The sequence below is a fragment of the Otolemur garnettii genome, unplaced genomic scaffold (assembly GCF_000181295.1).
Source record: "Otolemur garnettii isolate 467f Iridium unplaced genomic scaffold, OtoGar3 scaffold00087, whole genome shotgun sequence".
Taxonomy (NCBI): domain Eukaryota; kingdom Metazoa; phylum Chordata; class Mammalia; order Primates; family Galagidae; genus Otolemur; species Otolemur garnettii.
The window spans coordinates 3,451,827-3,469,691 of NW_003852482.1; the positions used below are offsets into that span (position 1 = coordinate 3,451,827).

The 17,865-nt window shown below is 59.1% G+C and overlaps 1 protein-coding gene across 3 annotated transcripts in view; it reads left to right on the plus strand.

Annotated features, from left to right (window-relative positions):
* The window catches only part of RXRA (retinoid X receptor alpha), a 99,152-nt gene that overhangs the window by 63,014 nt on the left and 18,273 nt on the right, over positions 1-17,865 (plus strand). For 2 of the 3 annotated variants that reach the window (XM_012808290.1, XM_012808293.2), the window contains exons 2-4: positions 7,835-8,100; positions 13,832-13,982; positions 14,512-14,691. In XM_012808290.1, the coding sequence (XP_012663744.1) occupies positions 7,835-8,100; positions 13,832-13,982; positions 14,512-14,691 (597 nt within the window). Of the gene's footprint in view, positions 1-6,759; positions 6,814-7,834; positions 8,101-13,831; positions 13,983-14,511; positions 14,692-17,865 lie in introns of those variants that run through there. The other variant, XM_012808291.2, reaches the window with a different exon arrangement.

Genomic DNA, 17,865 nt, shown 5'->3' on the forward strand with positions numbered 1-17,865 from the left:
TGATGATGGTGATGCTGATGGTGATGGTGATGCTGATAGTGATGGTGGTGATGCAGATGGTGGTGATGGTGATGCTGATGGTGATGATGATGGTGATGCTGATGGTGATGGTGGTGATGATGATGGTGATGCTGATGGTGATGGTGGTGATGATGATGGTGATGCTGATGGTGATGGTGATGATGGTGATGCTGATGCTGATGGTGATGATGGTGATGCTGATGGTGGTGGTGATGATGCTGATGGTGGTGGTGGTGATGATGATGGTGATGCTGATGGTGGTGGTGGTGATGATGATGGTGATGCTGATGGTGATGGTGGTGATGATGATGGTGATGCTGATGGTGATGATGGTGATGGTGGTGATGATGGTGATGGTGATGCTGATGGTGATGATGGTGATGCTGATGGTGGTGGTGATGATGCTGATGGTGGTGGTGGTGATGGTGGTGATGATGGTGGTGGTGATGATGCTGATGGTGCTGGTGGTGGTGATGCTGATGGTGCTGATGGTGATGGTGGTGCTGATGGTGGTGATGATGGTGGTAATGATGGTGTTGGTGGTGCTGATGGTGGTGGTGGTGCTGATGGTAGTGGTGGTGATGGTGGTGCTGATGGTGATGGTGCTGATGGTGATGGTGGTGATGGTGGTGATGATGGTGGTAATGATGGTGTTGGTGGTGCTGATGGTAGTGGTGGTGATGGTGGTGCTGATGGTGATGGTGGTGGTGTTGATGGTGGTGCTGATGGTGATGGTGGTGGTGTTGATGGTGGTGGTGGTGCTGATGGTGATGCTGATGGTGATGATGATGGTGGTGCTGATGGTGATGGTGGTGGTGTTGATGGTGGTGCTGATGGTGGTGTTGGTGATGGTGGTGCTGATGGTGATGGTGGTGGTGGTGCTGATGGTGGTGGTGGTGGTGGTGCTGATGGTGGTGATGGTGATGGTGGTGCTGATGGTGATGGTGGTGGTGTTGATGGTGGTGCTGATGGTGATGGTGGTGGTGGTGATGGTGGTGCTGATGGTGATGGTGGTGGTGGTGATGGTGGTGCTGATGGTGATGGTGGTGGTGGTGCTGATGGTGATGCTGATGGTGGTGGTGCTGATGGTGATGGTGATGGTACAGAGGTGTTTGTCACTGAGTGCTTGCTGAATGCCATCACAGACATTGGCCTACCCTAAACTTTATTATCCAACAGCAGTTTCACTGGACCTTTTGGGCCTTGGTGGGGCCTGTTTCCATGAGGGACATAGCAAGGGGTGAGCCCTGTGCTCTGGGAGTTTGAGGTGAGTCAGGACTGAAGGGCCTTATGTTGTTTTTTTTTTGGCTGTAAGTCAGAGAAGGCCGAGGCATGCAAGTTATATGAATCACCCTTCCTTGCTCTTATGGAAGTTGTGGAGGTCTCCAGGGGAGAGCCCTGGCCAGAAGTCCTGCCAATCTGGGTTGTCCTCGCCATCGGATCTGTTTCCCTGGGATTGGGCTGCCTGGCCAGTCTTGGCTGCCTGCTGCTCACCCTCCCATGTCAGGACCAGAGGCCTCAGGCAGCACCCTGGGCTGCTCACCTTCCCTTCACACATCCTCACTCCCTGAGTCTCCCAAACTCCAGGTCTAAGCAGGCCCCTGGTCCCACACATGGGAAACTGAGCATATTCCAACCAAGGAGGCCTCCTGGGCTGGTAGGACAGAGGGGACGGGTTGACTTTCAGGACAGAGAGCCCAGAGCACGGCTCCTCCTAAGGTGAGGTTTCAGTTGAGACTCTGCTTTATCCTGATTTGCACAGGAGTTGGTGAGGATAAAGGAGGCTTTACCATTAAGAGTCTTTGAGGGTCTCTTTGGGAACCTGAGGGGTCAGAGCTCTCAAGAGCAATGTGAGTCCCAAGCGCTGACCTGCCCTGGCCCACCTGGGTTTGCTATGGATGCCTGGACATCTCAAGCCTCACAGAGAAGCACTGGTCCCCTTTTGAGCTTGGGAGAAGCCTGTCCATGCCGAGTCCATAGTCCCTAGTCATTTTCCAGTCCCACACCAGAGGATGGTGGGATCATGGTGTTGTGTCTGGCACAGAACCAAATCTCTGTCCCTCTCTCAGCAGACTCCTGCCTGTCTCTTGGCCTCAGTCTCTTGTATCCACCCCACTCACCCCCTTCTTACCCCTCCCTCATTGCTTGCTGGCCAGCCATGGGGACAGGTGATTATGGTTGGACCTTGTCTGTTGGGATATGGGCAGGGCTGTGCGTAGGAGCTGTTCTTGGTGTAGGCTGGTGAGCCCTGTAGGACCTGTGTGGGAGGAAACCTCTGTTGGGTGCCCAGGGCTGGCAGCCCCAAGAGCCATGGCTGGTGGGTACCTGGGGCGGGTAGGGGCCAGAGTGAAGGTGACGCCCACCTGGGGTAGGCACCTCCTTCTCTCTTGCTCTGCCAGAGTCTAGGTGGGCCTGGCCACCCTGGTTCAGGACAGAGGCCTGAGTCCTGGTGCCCACAGTGATGGACCTGGTGGGCCTGATGGGGGGTGGGTTGGGGTGGCTGGAGTCTTCCAGCCAGTGGGAAGCAAAACCTGGCTTTGGGCCCCCAGGTTCTCATTGGTAGGAGGCCTGGGTTTCTTCTGCCCACCCAGTAGAGTCAGAGGGCGCTGAGATTTGGGTCCTGGGCCATTGGTTAGGGTAAGAACAGGGTGACCCCAGAAGAGCTGAAATTTCAAACTAGGCCACCTGAGCCGTAAGCTGACACTTGGCCAGGAAGCAGCAGCAGTTCTGAGTCTCTGCCACCCTCTGAGGGCAGCCGGAAGCAGGCACATGGCGAGGGCTGGCAGCCCACCCTGCTGGCTTGTGGGGCCCACTCCTCTGGGGTCATGGCAGCCTCTGCTATTGGCTTGCCCATTTTAAAGAGGAGGAAACTGAGGCTCAGTCAAGTTCAGGATCATGCTCACCCTGGAAGCCGCTTCTGTGTTGAAGCACGTCTGCCCACCCTGCTGGGTCCTCAAGGACCCCTCACCTGCTGGACCCTGTGGACACTCCCTTCCTCCTCCCTCCTGCTCTAACTGCTCTGAGCTTCCCCCAACCCTGGCACGCCGTGGTCCTGCCACGTTGCTGTCAGCCCCTGCCAGGGCTGCCACTTCTCCCTCCCCCAGCAGGCAGGGAAGTGGTACTTCCGGAAGTTGGGGGCTGGAGGTGGGTGTCCAGGAAGCTCTGAAAGCCCGCTAGCTGCCCACTGCAGGGTTTCAGTTCCGGGGGGGGTCCCCAGGCAGGGAGCTTGGGTGCAGGGGGGCTGGCTCAGTGCACGGGCTTCCTTGCCCTGCCCCCCTAGTCCCGCCCCCCCCCCTTCTCTGTTCCTGGGCCTGCCTTGCGTTCCCCTCTCCCAAGAACCAGGGCTTCCCTGGCTACCCAGGAGAGGACTGGTTTCCAGGGGCTTGTCCCCACCCCAGCTGCAGTTAGCACTGGCATTTCCTGTCACCTCCTCCACCTCCCCTGTCTGCCAGGCAGAGGCCAGAGGGGAGTTGGTGGGGGGTTCCCTGGGCTCCCTGCTGTGGGGACCCACAGGAGCAGGAGGGACCTAGTCCTAGTGAAAGCTGTGCAGCTCAGGAATTTGGGTTAATGGGGATGTCACTTCCCTCTTCTGAAAAGAACCTTGGGGGCACGAGTGTCCTGGGCCATCCAGTGAGTATAGCTGCTGGTGGAGCTCATCACCTCAGGGAGCAGCAGCCTGTGCCCTCAGCGGGCTGCAGTCCTGATGAGGTTGTTTTTTATTTTGTCTTCACTAAATGTAACTTGTAGCTTCCAACAGCCCAAATCTGCAGTACTGGGTGCAGGGAGCTGGTCTGCGCCTACCCTGGGTGCTGGGTGTCCCAGACATTCCATCTCTGCTCCACAGCTTCTGTTGCTGGTCTCCAGGTCTTTGCATTTCAGAGATAGCTTTGTGCCAAGGCAGGGATTACTCTGCGGCCTCTTCCATGCAGTTTCCTGGATTGAAGTCTGGCTGCCAAGGGAGGCGCTTTTGCCCATGTGGGGGCTGCTGGGGCATCTCCCTGGTTTCCTTTTCTGTCTGTCCCTGGAGGTCCCTGTGGCCTGGGCTGTGCCCTCCTTACCTAGGGCATACCGACTGTTTCTGGTCCTGAAGGGGGACCTGTGGATGTCAGAGGAATGAGGTTCTGAGATATTGGGGCCTTGTATGTCATAGGTTCTGAGGTTTCCAGATTTAGGGATTTGGTTTTGCCACTCAGGACTTGTCCTTTAGAGGCTGCCCTGCCACCCCTTTGGGCTGGGAGGGCTGTGTGTCCACTGGCTCCCAGGTTGAGTCTGGGGTGTCTGAGGCTAGCTCGAGGTAGCTCCCAGGGGCCATGCCATGGCCCATGACGTGGGCATGGAGGATCAGATAAGCTGGTGGAGACCAACTGGTGACAAGATTGGCGTGTCCAGAGTATTGTGGCCACTTATTGGGTTAGGGATGGATAAGTGGCTGGAAGAGGCAGAGGGAACACATGCAGACGGGGCCCTTTGATGCAAGTGAAGGATGTTTAGACATTTTTTTTTTTTTTGCCTTTTCTTCTTAATATTCCTTTCCTGGCCAAAAAGTATCTTTCTCCACAAGACTCCAGAAAACCGCCCAGCCCGTTGTCACCCGGCTCTGGGTCTGCCATGGATGTTCTGTGTAAACAGGAAGAACCCCCCACCCCCACCCCGCCCCAGTCAGGGGCCTAGCGGCGCTGGGCACCATCGGCAAGGCTGGTGGCACTGAGCTGAGAGCCCTGGGGGCTTATTAGGCAGAGGTGGAGTGGGGCATACCCACAGGCTGGGTGCCGAGGGCTTCTTCCTTGCTCCCCCCTCACCCCTTTCTCCCTGACAATCCTGGGCCTGTTCTGACCACTTTGCTCCTTGATCTAACAGGCTCTCCTTCTCCAGGGACTTGGAACTTGAGCTGAGTGCAGGCAGTTTTCTTGGGGCCTGCCTCTCCCTCCCTCTCTCCTCTCTCCCTCTGTCCTTTCCTCTGGCTGACGCTCTCTCTTGCTGCTCCTCCTCTTCCTGCCAGGGAGAATAAGTGAGCAGATGACCAGCCAACCCAGCTGCCCAGGCGGAGGCTGTCTGTGCAGGCCCTGGCTGAGAGAGCTCCTTTGCCCCACTGGCCTGCCCCACTGGCAGGAGTACTCCCTTGTGAGTGGGCACAGCTGGCCAGCAACAGAATCCCCTGTCAGGGGTCTGGGCCTACCTGCCCTCCTGTCCTGGGGACAGCTGGCTTGAGGAGATCAGCCCCAGCATGGTCTGGTAGGCTCTCCCAGAAACCCTGCAGTCCTCTCCAGTACTCCCATGATTACACCAGGAGCAGGGGGTGGGGGCGGAGAAGCTGGGAGAATCCAGCAGCAACTTCTCTCCTGACCTTAAAATTCCCGTCTTGTTCTCAGAGGCTGGGAAGAGAGGCAGCTTCCCAGGGTGGCCAGGCTGGGTTCTGAAGGTAGTCCTACAGTTTGGGCCCCAGACTGACCAGTCTCTTCCTGGGTGGGTACCCACAGGGTCCTTCTCTGGGGAGATGCCTGCAAAGTCACCTGGTGCTGAATCAGTCTTGCTTTCCTGACCCCATGCCCTACGGTCAGCAGGAGGCCTCTCTGGACCGAGCTGAAAGAGGAGGGCCAGGTCTCCGTCCTGTAGATGAATAGAATTGGGTGTGCCTGTGCGCCTTTCACAGAAGGAAACTAAGGCTCAGAAAGGGAAGAGACTGGTTCAGGTTTCCCTATCCAGGGGCAGTCGGAGATAGGGTGAGGCATTCCTGTGTTTTTTGGGGGGGACCAGAGGTTTCTGGGATATGGCTTTGGACGTTTCTCTGACAGTTCCAAGAATTTAGTGACTTCAGGCTACAGAGGTGGTTGATAGACTCAGTGACACACTCTCCTGTCTGCTCCCTCCCACCCCCGCCTTCTTCACCTGGGGACTTTATCTTCAATTGGTCTCATCTACAGGTCCTATCAGTGACTAGTAGGGCTGATCTGTAGTACTGACCATTGCCAGTGGGTGTCGCTAGCACTTGGTTCTGGAATTCCATAGGGTTGTATTTCCAAGCTCAGTGAGATGGTTTATTCCCAATTTTGTGAATGATGAAGGTTTGCAGTGAGTCTATACCTGCGTCAGATGGGGTGTAAGTGGCAGCCAGGTTCACCCGTCGTGCTGTGGACCTGTTCATGGAGGGGTGCCCAGCGGAGGGTGGTTCCTCTGGGAGGGGACATAGAGGTAGGGCCCAGCAGGCCCAGGCTGTTTCAGGAGAATGGGAGCACAGCCAGGAGGGGTCTGTTGCAGGGTATTAGGGCCCAGCAGGCCCAGGCTGTTTCAGGAGAATGGGAGCACAGCCAGGAGGGGTCTGTTGCAGGGTATCAGCACCTCCAGGCTGGCACTGGCACAAATGCCGGGCTCTCCTGAGCTGTGGGTGACGGGAACACGGCTCTGGATGGAGGTGGGTTCCGCCCCAGTCCTGCATGTGGTTGGCAGTGGTCTTCTGAAACTTGTTGGCACAGGCGGCAAATGCTGATGCTTTGCACAGGGCTCCTTTGACACGTGGTTCCTTCCTCACAGGACTCCTTCCTGAGGTAGCCTGGCGCTCAGAGCACTCAGGACAGGGCTGCTATGAGTTTCAGGGAGGGGAAGCCTTCTGAGGCTGTGGGGGGCACTCCAGGGTATGTGCCCTGACCTGGGGCTTGTGGGTTCAGTCATAGCCTCTCCTATGTCTGTGGTCCTGTTCTGCTTCTTAGAAGGGCAGGTGATCTCTGGGTGGGAAGGGTGGGGAGTGAGAGAAAGTTCTGCTGCTAGGCAGATCTGATGCTGGAGCCTGGATGCCAGGTGATTGCCCAGAGGCCCGGCTGTCCTATAGAGGCAGGGGGTGGAGCAAGTTGGGTGTGGGGCTCCTGATGGTTTTCCTGGTTGTCTGAAAGCCCTATAGGCAGTGCAGTCACCCCCCAGGCAGCCTCTCACCCTCAGGGGGAGGGGCCCTCACTGAGTTTGTTGGGGACTTTGAAATTCCTGAGGTGGAGATGAAAGGCTAGTGTGGGGGAGGTCTCAGCCCTGCCTGGCACACACCTGGGCACCTTCAGGAGGCCACCCAGAAGCTCCCTGCCCACATAGGAAGTGCTAGGTGTCCCCTTTCCACCTTTCCAGTCCCCTCCTATCCCAGGGCCCCATGAGACCAAACAGACCCCAGGCCACAGATTCTCAGCTGCCACTGCTGTGGTACCTGAACAGGCCTAGGCAGTGTGGACCTGCGGTTAGTGCTTGGGAGTGGGTCAGCTCATGGAGCTGGTCCTGGCTCTGCCATAGGCACTCTAAGAACTCAGGGCCTGGCTTCCCTTATCTGTAGGATGGGACAGTAATAGGATGCTCCCTTAACCTCACGTTCATCTGTGCTGGGAATAGGACAACTGCTGGGACATAGCAGGTGCTCTGAGAACAATGGCCTTTATTACTTTTGTTATTCTTGGACTGTCCCCTCGACCGCCCTTGGGGATGGGCAGAAGAGCTGTCCAGTCCTGGCAATGGGCATTCCTCCCTCTGTTTCCTGGGTGGACAGCCTACGGTGGAGAGGTTTGCAGGGCCCAGGTCAGCATCTTGAAGCACACTAACGGCAGGTCTGTCTTGGGCCCGGCCTACTGCCCAGGCCATGTGGGGGGCAGTGCCTTGGAGGGGAGCTCCAGCTTCCCTGACCTGGCCTTGTGTGGGCTGTAAGGGTTGGCGGGGCCACTCTGGGGGTCCCTGGGGTCTTCCCGTGGGCCTGTGGCCTGAGGGGAGCAGGCAGTTGATGTGGGTTCTAGAGGCTGACCCTGAACACCCATGCTGACCCTTTCTCCCATGGATTCTTGTCTTACAGACTTCTCCACCCAGGTGAACTCCTCGTCTCTCAACTCCCCGACGGGGCGAGGCTCCATGGCTGCCCCCTCACTGCACCCCTCCCTGGGACCTGGCATCGGCTCCTCGCTGGGCTCCCCAGGGCAGCTACACTCGCCCATCAGCACCCTGAGTTCACCCATCAACGGCATGGGCCCACCCTTCTCGGTCATCAGTTCACCCATGGGCCCTCACTCCATGTCAGTGCCCACCACACCCACCCTGGGCTATGGCACGGGCAGCCCCCAGGTGAGTGTGGCAGCTGGGGAGGGGTCTGTGGTGGGGGTGTAGGCTTCATGGCAGGATGTCCACATTGTTTCACAGACTCTGGGAAAGAGGTACTGACATTTGCCCTTTGATCTGTGGGAGATGGTGCCTCAGGGAGAGACATGCCCCAGGGGATTTGGGCCTAGGTCTGGCTGGCTCCTGGGCCTGGACCCCTCAGGAACGGCAGCTCAGCAACCTTGTTGCTGGTCCTCTACCCTAGTGTGGCCCCTCGTGTATGGGAGGGACAGGGACTCCCTGCTTCCATGACCACTGAGCTCTGCAGTGTGGGGCTCTGCCTCCCTCAGTCCTGCAGCCATCCCTGGGAGCCCTGTGCTCCTGTGGGCCTCAGTCCTTTCCACCTGGTCTCTCCTTAGAGCAGGGTCCGTGGTTTCAGTGCCCTGGGCCCCAGGAACTGAAAGAGGTATCCAGGCTCAGCCCAGGTGCTACCCTCCTCGGATGCCAGGCTCTGGTCCCCAGGGAGCCTTGGTGGCAGGGCTGCTCAGAGAGGTGTCCAGGCTCAGCTCAGGTGGTACCCTCCTCTATGCCAGGCCCCTGGTCCCAGGGGTCCTTGGTAGCAGGGGTACTCAGTAGCCTTGGCTCTGGTATGCCAGTTGTCTGTGGGGCGTGGTGACCTCCTCTGTAGTTGGGGTCTGCTTAGGTGTTTCCTCAGACAGTCTGGCTGTTTGGGTTGTTTCTGGGTCAGGAAGTGGGTAGAGCCTGAGATTGTCTGGCATAGTCTAGGTCTCGCTGTGGGGACCTTGGGGCCTGGCCTACCTCCACTTCTCCCTAAGAGAGCACACCCTGAGTGCCTCTGTGTTCCTGCCTGGGAGAGCCACAGGGGACGGGTTTCTGTCTGGTTGGTGGGAGCCTCCCCTGACTCCTCCAGACCCTCCCTCTCTCAGGGGCTCCATTTTTTCCTCTAAAATAGGCAGGGGCAACCCTCCCTACTTGGAGCTTCTCTGTTTGGGTTTGGCCATTGGTTCCCCAGTGCGGGAAGGCTCCAGTGCCCTCTTAGGAAAGCCCAGCAGGGAGGGACTTGTAGTGAGCTCCCTTGCCAGAGTCACATAGCTTACAGCTCTGTCCGAGGACTCCCAAGGCCCTGCTGTCTGCCAGCTGCTGCTCCTGCTGCAGGACTGGGGTGTGGCTGGGGTCAGAGCCAGCCCACCGCCCACCTACCTGGGCCTATTGAGAGCTGGCCTTGGCCATCCTGAGCTGCAGCCCCCAGGGAACCTTATTCTTTCTAGGCCAACCAGTCACAGCCCCTCTTCCCTGGGGACTTTGCAGAAGAACTACTCCCTGTCCCTCTCACATTACCTGGCTTTCCAGAATCAGGTGGAAGGTTGCAGTGCTGGTGTGAGGGAGGCCCAGGCCACCACCCTGGGCCTGGCCGTGTTATTTTTAGCATAGCTGCCCTGCCCCTATTCTTATTTCAGCAGGATGCTAGGCAGGGAGAGGGCACATGATGCCCTGGGCCCCACCTGACCCTTGGCCCAGTGGCTGGCACCTCCTGGCTGTCAGTGCACTGAGGCTGTTGGCTGGGCCTCCAGGCCGGGTGCCTGCTCTGGACACCCAGGAGGTCTGTGCACAGCAGGAGCCTGGTTCCCAGTCTCTGCTGAGGGGCAGAGCTGAGGGCTGTGCAAGGGTCTGTGCCCCACCTGCTCCCGGAAACCTTGGAGTGCCTGATGCCCTTAGTACTGTTTAGCCTTTCTTGGGGCAGGGCTGGGGCAGCATAGGGAGTGGGAGAGCTTAGGGCCATTTCTACCCTGTTTGTCTGTCACTTCTATTCATGGAGAGGTTTCTGGAACATAGCAAGTGCTCCCTCATTGAAGCCAGATGGCTTATAAGTGGGTGGCCCTGGCCCCTTGAGGGTAGCAAGGGGCCCAGGGGCAGGTTGGGGTGGGGAGCAGACCTAGTGTGCTCCAGACATGTACCGCTGTCAGCTTGTATTTGTCTGTGGGTCTGTCAGTCCCACCCGTAGTCAGTTGTGCTGGGGTCTGGGCCATGCATGGCCTTAAGTTCCCCAGAACTCATAGCTCTATCCCTGGAAGTGAATCCAGCTCCTGGGCTTCAGCAGTTTCTCTTGGAGATGTGGGTTCCTCATATCCATGGGAGTACAAGCAGAGTGGGGGGAGTGTGTGCCCCACCCACAGCCCTAAACCACAACCGCAAAGTCAGGGTTCCTGGAGCCAGCTCGGTCCTCTGACTTCTGCTGCTGTGAGGGATGGCCTGGCGGTCTGTCTGCTGCAGGCCAGGGCCAAGAAGGGCCGTCAGTATCACTGAGCATAGGCCAAGGGGTCTCTCCCAGCAGGGGCACGTAGCCAGACCAGTCCTCAGCTGCCGGCCCCTCAGCTACCCCAAGCCTCCTCGCTGGTTGTGGGGGCTCCACCAGGGCAAGGCTCAGGGGAGGTCCGCACTGTGTCCCAGAGGTCTCCTGGCTATATCTGGCTCTCTGTTGGTGTGTAATAGGTATTAGCTTAGGGGACAGTGCCATCTCCTGTGTAAGGAACACTTCCCAAGGGCTGAGGGTGGTGCTGGGCACAGAAGTGAGACCCTCACATTCCAGTGAAGCTCCCTGACTGAGGGCCTGTGGGGCTTTGCATAACGGAGTGTGCAGGTGGGATGGAGGGTGGGAAGCTGGCTGGCACTGGTATGGGATACCTCCTGGCCTGGGGGCAGAACTGGACAGGAACATGGAGAAGGGCTGATTTGGTCCTGGATGGACAGATGAGGCCCACAGTGGGCTCAGAACCCAGTTCTGACTGTGGGTAGTGGGCCTTCTGGGTTGGGGCTTGGGAAGAAGGGTGTAGTGGGTCTGTGGGGAGGGAATGGGATAGATGGGCAGGAGACCAGGGTGGGGCATTGAGGACGTAGGAACCGAAATAGGTGTCAAGGATATGAAAGGGGAAATGGGGTACACCCACCCTGGCCATCATAGAGTCTTGGGGTTCTAGCAAAAAACTGCCCTGGGAGAAGGTGGGTCTCCTGGAAATGGGCAGGAGGCGTGCCCAGTAGGGGGCGCTGTGGAGCCCACTGGGGAGCTGATACATAAGGAGGCCCCAAAGGGCTGCTCAGAGCTTGATTCTGGGGCCTTTGAGCAGCCTGCGCCTGGAAGGGCAGGAAGAACCAACATTCCTGATGCTGGTCTCCCTGCCGAGGCTCAGCCTTGCTTTGGCAGCCTCACCCGGGTCATATCCTGGTGGTGCCCAGGGAGGCAGAGTGAGTAGCAGGGGCTGGCAGTGGGGCCAGACACCCTGGTCCAGTCTTCCGTCTCTCCAGACCTCCTGGACTTCCCCTCTGGTCTGCTGAGGTCCAGGGAGGGCAGGGATGTCCCAGCTTTTATCCTGGGAGCTGGCTTGGTCATGGTGCCAACTCTGGGGATGTGTGACTATCTTCTGTGTCCCCTCCTGCCTGGGGCCTCCTTCTCTGAAGAGGGCTTCTCTGGCCCCACCTCAGTTTACTAGTGCCAGGCCCCATGGCCTGCACGAGGAGGCTGGGAGATAGCAGTGCCCGCTGTCCACCCAGTGTCTTGGAGGTGGACAAGGAGGAAGGAGGAAATGAGTGAGTCCCTGTCCACGGTGCTGCCAGGACAGCTGTGGCCTCAACTCCATGGTGTGGAAAAGGCTAGTGGCCCCGCAGGGGCCTCATGGGCCTAGCTCCTGCCCCAGGTCTTCCTGCTTAGACGTCCTCAGTGCCTCCCTGTGTGTGCTGGTACCCAGCAGTTCCTGCCCTTGGGTGCTGCTGCTGCTGTCACTCCGGCCCTGACCTGATCCAGCCCCAGATCCCCCAACTTCTTTCTTTTCCAGAACAGTCCTTTGTTTTCCGCCTCTGGACGTCAGCATGGGCAGCCCCCTGCCTGGGATGCCCCTTCCGTCTTCCCAGGCCTCAGGCCATCTCCTCCAGGCTGGAGGCCTCCTTATACCTGCTGTTTCTTGGCAGTGGGTCACAGAGAGCATGCTGCCTGTGGGCTGTGCTCTGAGGCATGTCCTGGAATCCTCACATCAGTCTCAGCACGGGCACTAACTTTCTAGTTTTGTAGACGGGGGAACTCAGGTTGGTGACTGGGTAATTTCTCCAGTGTCACTGTCAAGCAGAAGGGACGGAATTCAGAGCTGAGGCCATCAACCTCCGTCTCCTACAGAGTCCCTGGGTTAGACAGCAACAGACCCTTCTCTGTCCTCCCAGGCCTCAGGGTCACCAGTGGGTCCTAGAGGACTGGGCAGGGCCTTGCCCCTGGTACCTCCTGCTGTTCTTGCCAGGCCAGGATAGGCCAGGCCTATGCGAGCAGTGCCCAGCAGTGGGCGGGACACGTGCTTCTCCCCAGCTCAGTGGTTTTGGACAAGCCCTTCCCTCTTGGGGTCTCAGTTTACCTTTCTGCAGTATGTGGGGACCATGGACTTGGGGAGCACCTGCTGACTCCAGGAGGCCTGAGTTTAGTCCCCACCCTGCCACTTAGCCCTGTGTGACATCCTCGCTGCTGCTGGCAGGGTTCTCTCTGGGCCAGGAGTCTCAGTGTCTGCATCTGGGTCCCGGGGTTTTCCAGGCAGGGAGAGGCAAGTTGTGTGTGCAGAGGTCTGGTACTTTCTCCTTCCCATTCTTAGTTCTCTCGCTTCTCCCTGTGGATGTGACTGGGGGGCATTCATCTGCCCTGCTCTTCAGTGGCACCTCTTCCCCGTCCACTGAGCTGTCAGGGCTGGCCCTGGTCTGGCTGCAGCCCACTGGAGGCCCATGGCCCACCTGGACAGACCAAGAAGGGTCCCAGAACCTAGAACGGTTTCAAGTTGGGAAAATCACTCCAGGCACGGAGGCCTCTGTGAAAGGCGGCTTTGGGGTGGTTTCTGCTTTGCTTGCTCTGAGTACTAAGCGCTTCCTGTCCCGTGAGAAAGGGGGATGGGATTTGGGGGCTGGGGGAAGGAAGGAGAGGATTCCTGCGCACAGGGGGGGCACGGGTTTGCAGAAGTGGAGCTGGGTGGACAGGCAGGCTGGCAGGGTGCAGGGGAAGTGCCTCTGGCCCCTGCGCTGACTGCAGAGTGGGTGGAGGCAGGGGAACCAAAACTGCTGTGTCATCGCACGCTGCAGCTGTTGTCAGGGTGACCGGGTGAGTTTCCCACGCCCGCTGCTGCAGGCAGGGTGGAGGGCCCTGAGGAGAGGCCGGTGGTGTTTCAGCCACCAGATGCCCAAGCCTGGGGGGGCCTCCCTCCCCTCTCCTGTGTCACATGACCAGAGACTCAGACCCTGGCTTACAGCCTCATAGGGGGCATGTGTGGCTCTGGGGGCCCCATCTCTGCTCCCTCCTCATTGAGCCTGGGCCTTAGTGTCCCCATCTGTGGGATGGGTCCCCTGAGTTTCTGCCTCACTTAGTGTCTGGGGAGCCTTCACCTGGGTCGGGCACAATAAGGGGCTCAGTCATGAGCAGCAGCTCTTTCTTAGCTGGGTGATGGGTGGGCCATATGCCCTCCTGGCAGGGTGGGATGCCAGGCAATCTTTTGAGGAGCCATGGGTTCAGCTGTGGGACAGGGACCCATGTAGGAGCTGGGGCCAGGCATCCAGCCGGCTCAGCAGAGCTGGGCCCTACTCTCCTGAGGACGGCAGCCCTGCCATGCCTCAGCTGTATGGCAGGGGTACGGCCCTCTGCAGCTTTGGTGTCTCTGTAAATGGACAGTGTCTGTGGGGGCAGCACATTTTGCTGCCCCCTGAACCTGCTGACCCTTCTCAGCTCAGCTCACCCATGAACCCTGCCAGCAGCAGCGAGGATGTCAAGCCCCCGCTGGGCCTCAATGGCGTCCTCAAGGTCCCTGCCCACCCCTCAGGAAACATGGCATCCTTCACCAAGCACATCTGCGCCATCTGTGGGGACCGCTCCTCAGGTAGGACCACCATGGCTCATGGGTAGGCTGTGGAGAGGCAGGGGCCTGGGCGAGTTTCTCCATCTACCCTGCGGTGCCCCCATCCCACACCGCACCCTTTGGTGTTCGTGTCTCTGGGACATCTGTGGTGAGAGACCAAGAGGGCAGGGCAGCGGCTGTTGGTGGTGACAGCAACAAAGGGGCACGCGGGGCTGTGCCTGGGCTGAGGGCCCCCACTTTATGCCACTAACTCCCAGCAACCTGAGAGGGAAGAGTGACTCCCGGCCTCTTGCAAGGCACTAGCTTAGCCCCAGAGGGCCAGTGACCTGCTGGAATTCAGCCCTGCCCCACTCCCAAGCTGACTCCCAGTCCCAGAGGCTGACCCACCTCTCGGAGGAGCAGAGGGCCAGGCAGGGGTCAGCCTACACCCAGCCGAGCTGGAAACCGTGAGGGCCCTCCTCAGGGCCACCTGAAGCCTTGCCCAGCAGGACACGGAGGAGTGGCGCTGCCAGCTTGGTGGCCACTCACCAGCTCTGCCGCTGGCCCACAGGCAAGCACTACGGGGTGTACAGCTGCGAGGGCTGCAAGGGCTTCTTCAAGAGGACGGTGCGCAAGGACCTCACTTACACCTGCCGCGACAACAAGGACTGCCTGATCGACAAGCGGCAGCGGAACCGGTGCCAGTACTGCCGCTACCAGAAGTGCCTGGCCATGGGCATGAAGCGGGAAGGTAGGCTGCGGGCGCCTGCTGGGCCAGAGGGAGGGCAGGGTGGCCAGACCGTCTGCCCTGACACACTCCTTGGGTCAGACTCTCGAGGCTTCCATGTGTCCCGCTTGCCGCATTCTCCGAGTGCAGCTATGGACTTTGCAGCTTTGCTGTGCCCCAGCAGCAGCGTTGCACACATTGGATACAGGGTGCTCGCTCCCTGCAGAGTTGCAGCCATACCACGGGCAGTGCCTTCCTGTGGAAGGGGCTGGCTCACTTTCCTGGTGGCCCCAGGCCCGTGCTCTCCAGGCTAGAACACGCTTAGCACTAGGGGCCTGGGTGAAAGGCATCTGGCTTTCCCCTTGTGAGGCAGGGGGCTCCTATAGGACCGCCTAAAGCCCAGGCCAGCTCTAGCACCCTCCACCCTGCATTGTGTCTTCATTGAGCTCCTGCTATATGCCAGGCCCTGGACTTACAGAAGAGACAGGTCCTGCTCACTCTGGCCTCCAGGCTGTGGGGACAGGCACTGATTAGGCAGAGGCCCTGTGAGGCTCTATGGCTCTGGGGGACAGATGAAAGGAAGTGAATGTTCTGGACAGAAGCACAGCAGGGACTGAGGCGGGAGGGGGGGAAGGAGACCAGGTGGTGGCCTCAGGGGAGTGGGTGCACATGGGCCAGCTGTGCAGCAGGGCACAGCCAAGGAGACCCTTAGGAGATGGCTGTTTAGGTTAAGGGGGCTTCCAGCAACCAGCAAGATGTCCCCTAAGCCTATTGGGTCCCACCCCTGGCGGGCACCTGGTAACATCTGCACCTTTGGGCAGCAGACTTGAACCTCAGGCCTTGGTGTTTTGAGCCTCTTTCATTGGCACGATGTTTTGTGGGGGGGGGGACAGTTAGCGGGGAATGCCTCTCTGTGAGGTCATGGAAACCATCAGGTGGTTCAGCCAGACCTGGATCTGCGCCCTTGACCTGTGGTGCAGAGTGACCTTCTGGCCCCTGTGTCAGTGGACGTCAGTCTCTCTAATCCCTTCTTGTTCTCTAGCTTGACACCAGCTTGTCTCTGCCAGGACCCCTGGGTCACTGTGTGCCTGTCTGAGTGGGGTGCATGGGGTTCATCCTAACGTGTATGTTCCCTGGGCCTACGGGGCTGTCTGGGGAAGAGTCTGCTGCTCTGTGCCCTGAGTACCACAGGACCCTCCCTCCTCCTGCTGGGGCTGCCTGTCCAACCTCCTTCCCACCAATCCCTATGGGGTCCCCAAGCTGGAGCTGAGCTGCTGTCTCACCATCAGGGAGCATCCTGAGTATGGCCTGATGCTGCAGTTTTTATCTTACTTTATTTTGGGTGCCTTCTCAGAGAAAGTAAAAACTCAGGGGGCCCCCGTGTCCCTGACAGGCTCCCTGTCCTGCAGAGTTGAGCCGCCTTTCCTGGGTGCGTGGCACTCCTTAGCCCACCCGTGCTGTGCAGGTCTGGAGACTGAGGCCACAGGGTTCAGCCTTGTTCAAGGTCATGTGTGGGGCTGTAGTCCTGTCCTCTGGCCCCTGCCTAGACCGTGTTCCTTTTGCCAGTGAGAGGGTACAAGAGCATGTTACCAGCCAGGGGGACCTAGATCCATTCTTCTGGGCACCCCATGTGGTTGGGGAGTTGGGGGGGGGGGGCTTGTCCCTGGACCATGGACATTGTGGCTGGGTGGGATAAGTGCATGGTGGGCAGAAGATGGGGTATGCCTTGGGTGGAGTCCCAAGACTTGGCTAGTGGGGAAGGTGGGGCCTCCAAGGCCTGGGGGATGACACCTCTGACCATCCAGTAGAGCTGCAGCCTCGGGGCTGGGGGCCCTGGAATCCCCTGGTCTGGACCCCCCCCCCCCACCCCTGTGCTCACCAGTGCCTGGGTCTCTAGGTACTCACTGTGTATTGGGCTGCACTGGCCAGCCCCTGTCTCTTCCCCACACACACTCTTGCTCACCCCACACCTTGTAGGAGAAATGGGGTGCAGAGAGGAGGGGCCTTGAGGTGGTCTCAGGGCCAGTGCAAGGCTGGGCCCGAGCCACACCGCAGGTTGTCCAGCCCAGCCCCTGCTTCACCCTCACCTCTACTCCGCTGAGAGGTGAACTGGTGCTGTGGGCCCTTCCACTTAGCAGCATGTGGCCCTTGGGACCTGATTTATGGGATAGGAGATAAATACCTGATCCCTTCAAGGTACCCACCTCCCCTTTGTCTGTAACTGAATTTATGAGTCATGAATGTGCAGTAAAGCCTCCCCCAGTGCCTGCCCTCATGCCCCAGACACAGCAGCCACAAAGCTTGGCCTCACCAACTGAGGAGGGTGACTCTGCGTGGGTGGCCAGGACGATGAGGCCCCCCATGCCGTGTTTTTCTGTGAATGGTGCCTCTTCCTACTCCCCTGGGTGTGTGGATGGTGCAGCAAGGAAGAATGATAGGGGCCTAGTGCAGCCTGGGTGCCTGCCCTACAGGGACTCCCACCCACAGAATGAATGGTCAGAGGGCTTGGCAGGCAGGTCCCCACCCCTCCTGCATCTGAGTGCTTGGCAGTGGCCCTCAGTTCTGAAGCACAGAGCTCCTCCCCTCTCCTGTCCCAGGGCATATCAGCCTGAGGAGTGCTCCCTGGTAGCAGTGGGCAGGGCTGCTGGCCGTGCCATGGGGCCAGGTTTGCCAACCCAGGGTGTTCTTGGCCAGAGCATGTTCTGAGTGCTAGGTCCCTGGCAGGCAGCCTTACTGACTGTGACTTGTGGTCACATCCTGGAAACAGAGTCTCCAGCTGCAGTGTCTATAGGGCTGGCTGACCACTGGGCTGGCCCAGGCTTCCCCTGTGGGGTGGCTCTGCCCCTGGCAGGGCCCTGTGTTGGCTCCAGGCAGACAGGTCCCCCTACGCACCACCGCACTGCACCAACTAATGAGGGATGCCGCAGGCTGATAGCATCTCCTGTTGGGCAACAGCAGGGGCCTGCATACACAAGCAGCCACTAGGGAGGGACTCGCTCTGCAGCATTCCCAAGGCAGAGGGGTGGGCAGAGGCCGGTGGGAAATGCCACAGTGGGGCCCTGGCTCTCTGCCAGGCGGAGCCTGGGCCTGTTTGCTGACGTGGGCGGTGGCAGGGCCTGGGGGCTTATAGGCACACCACATCTGAGGGGGGAGACAGACCTCACCCTTGGGGGTTCCTGGTGTGCTGGGAGAGATCTT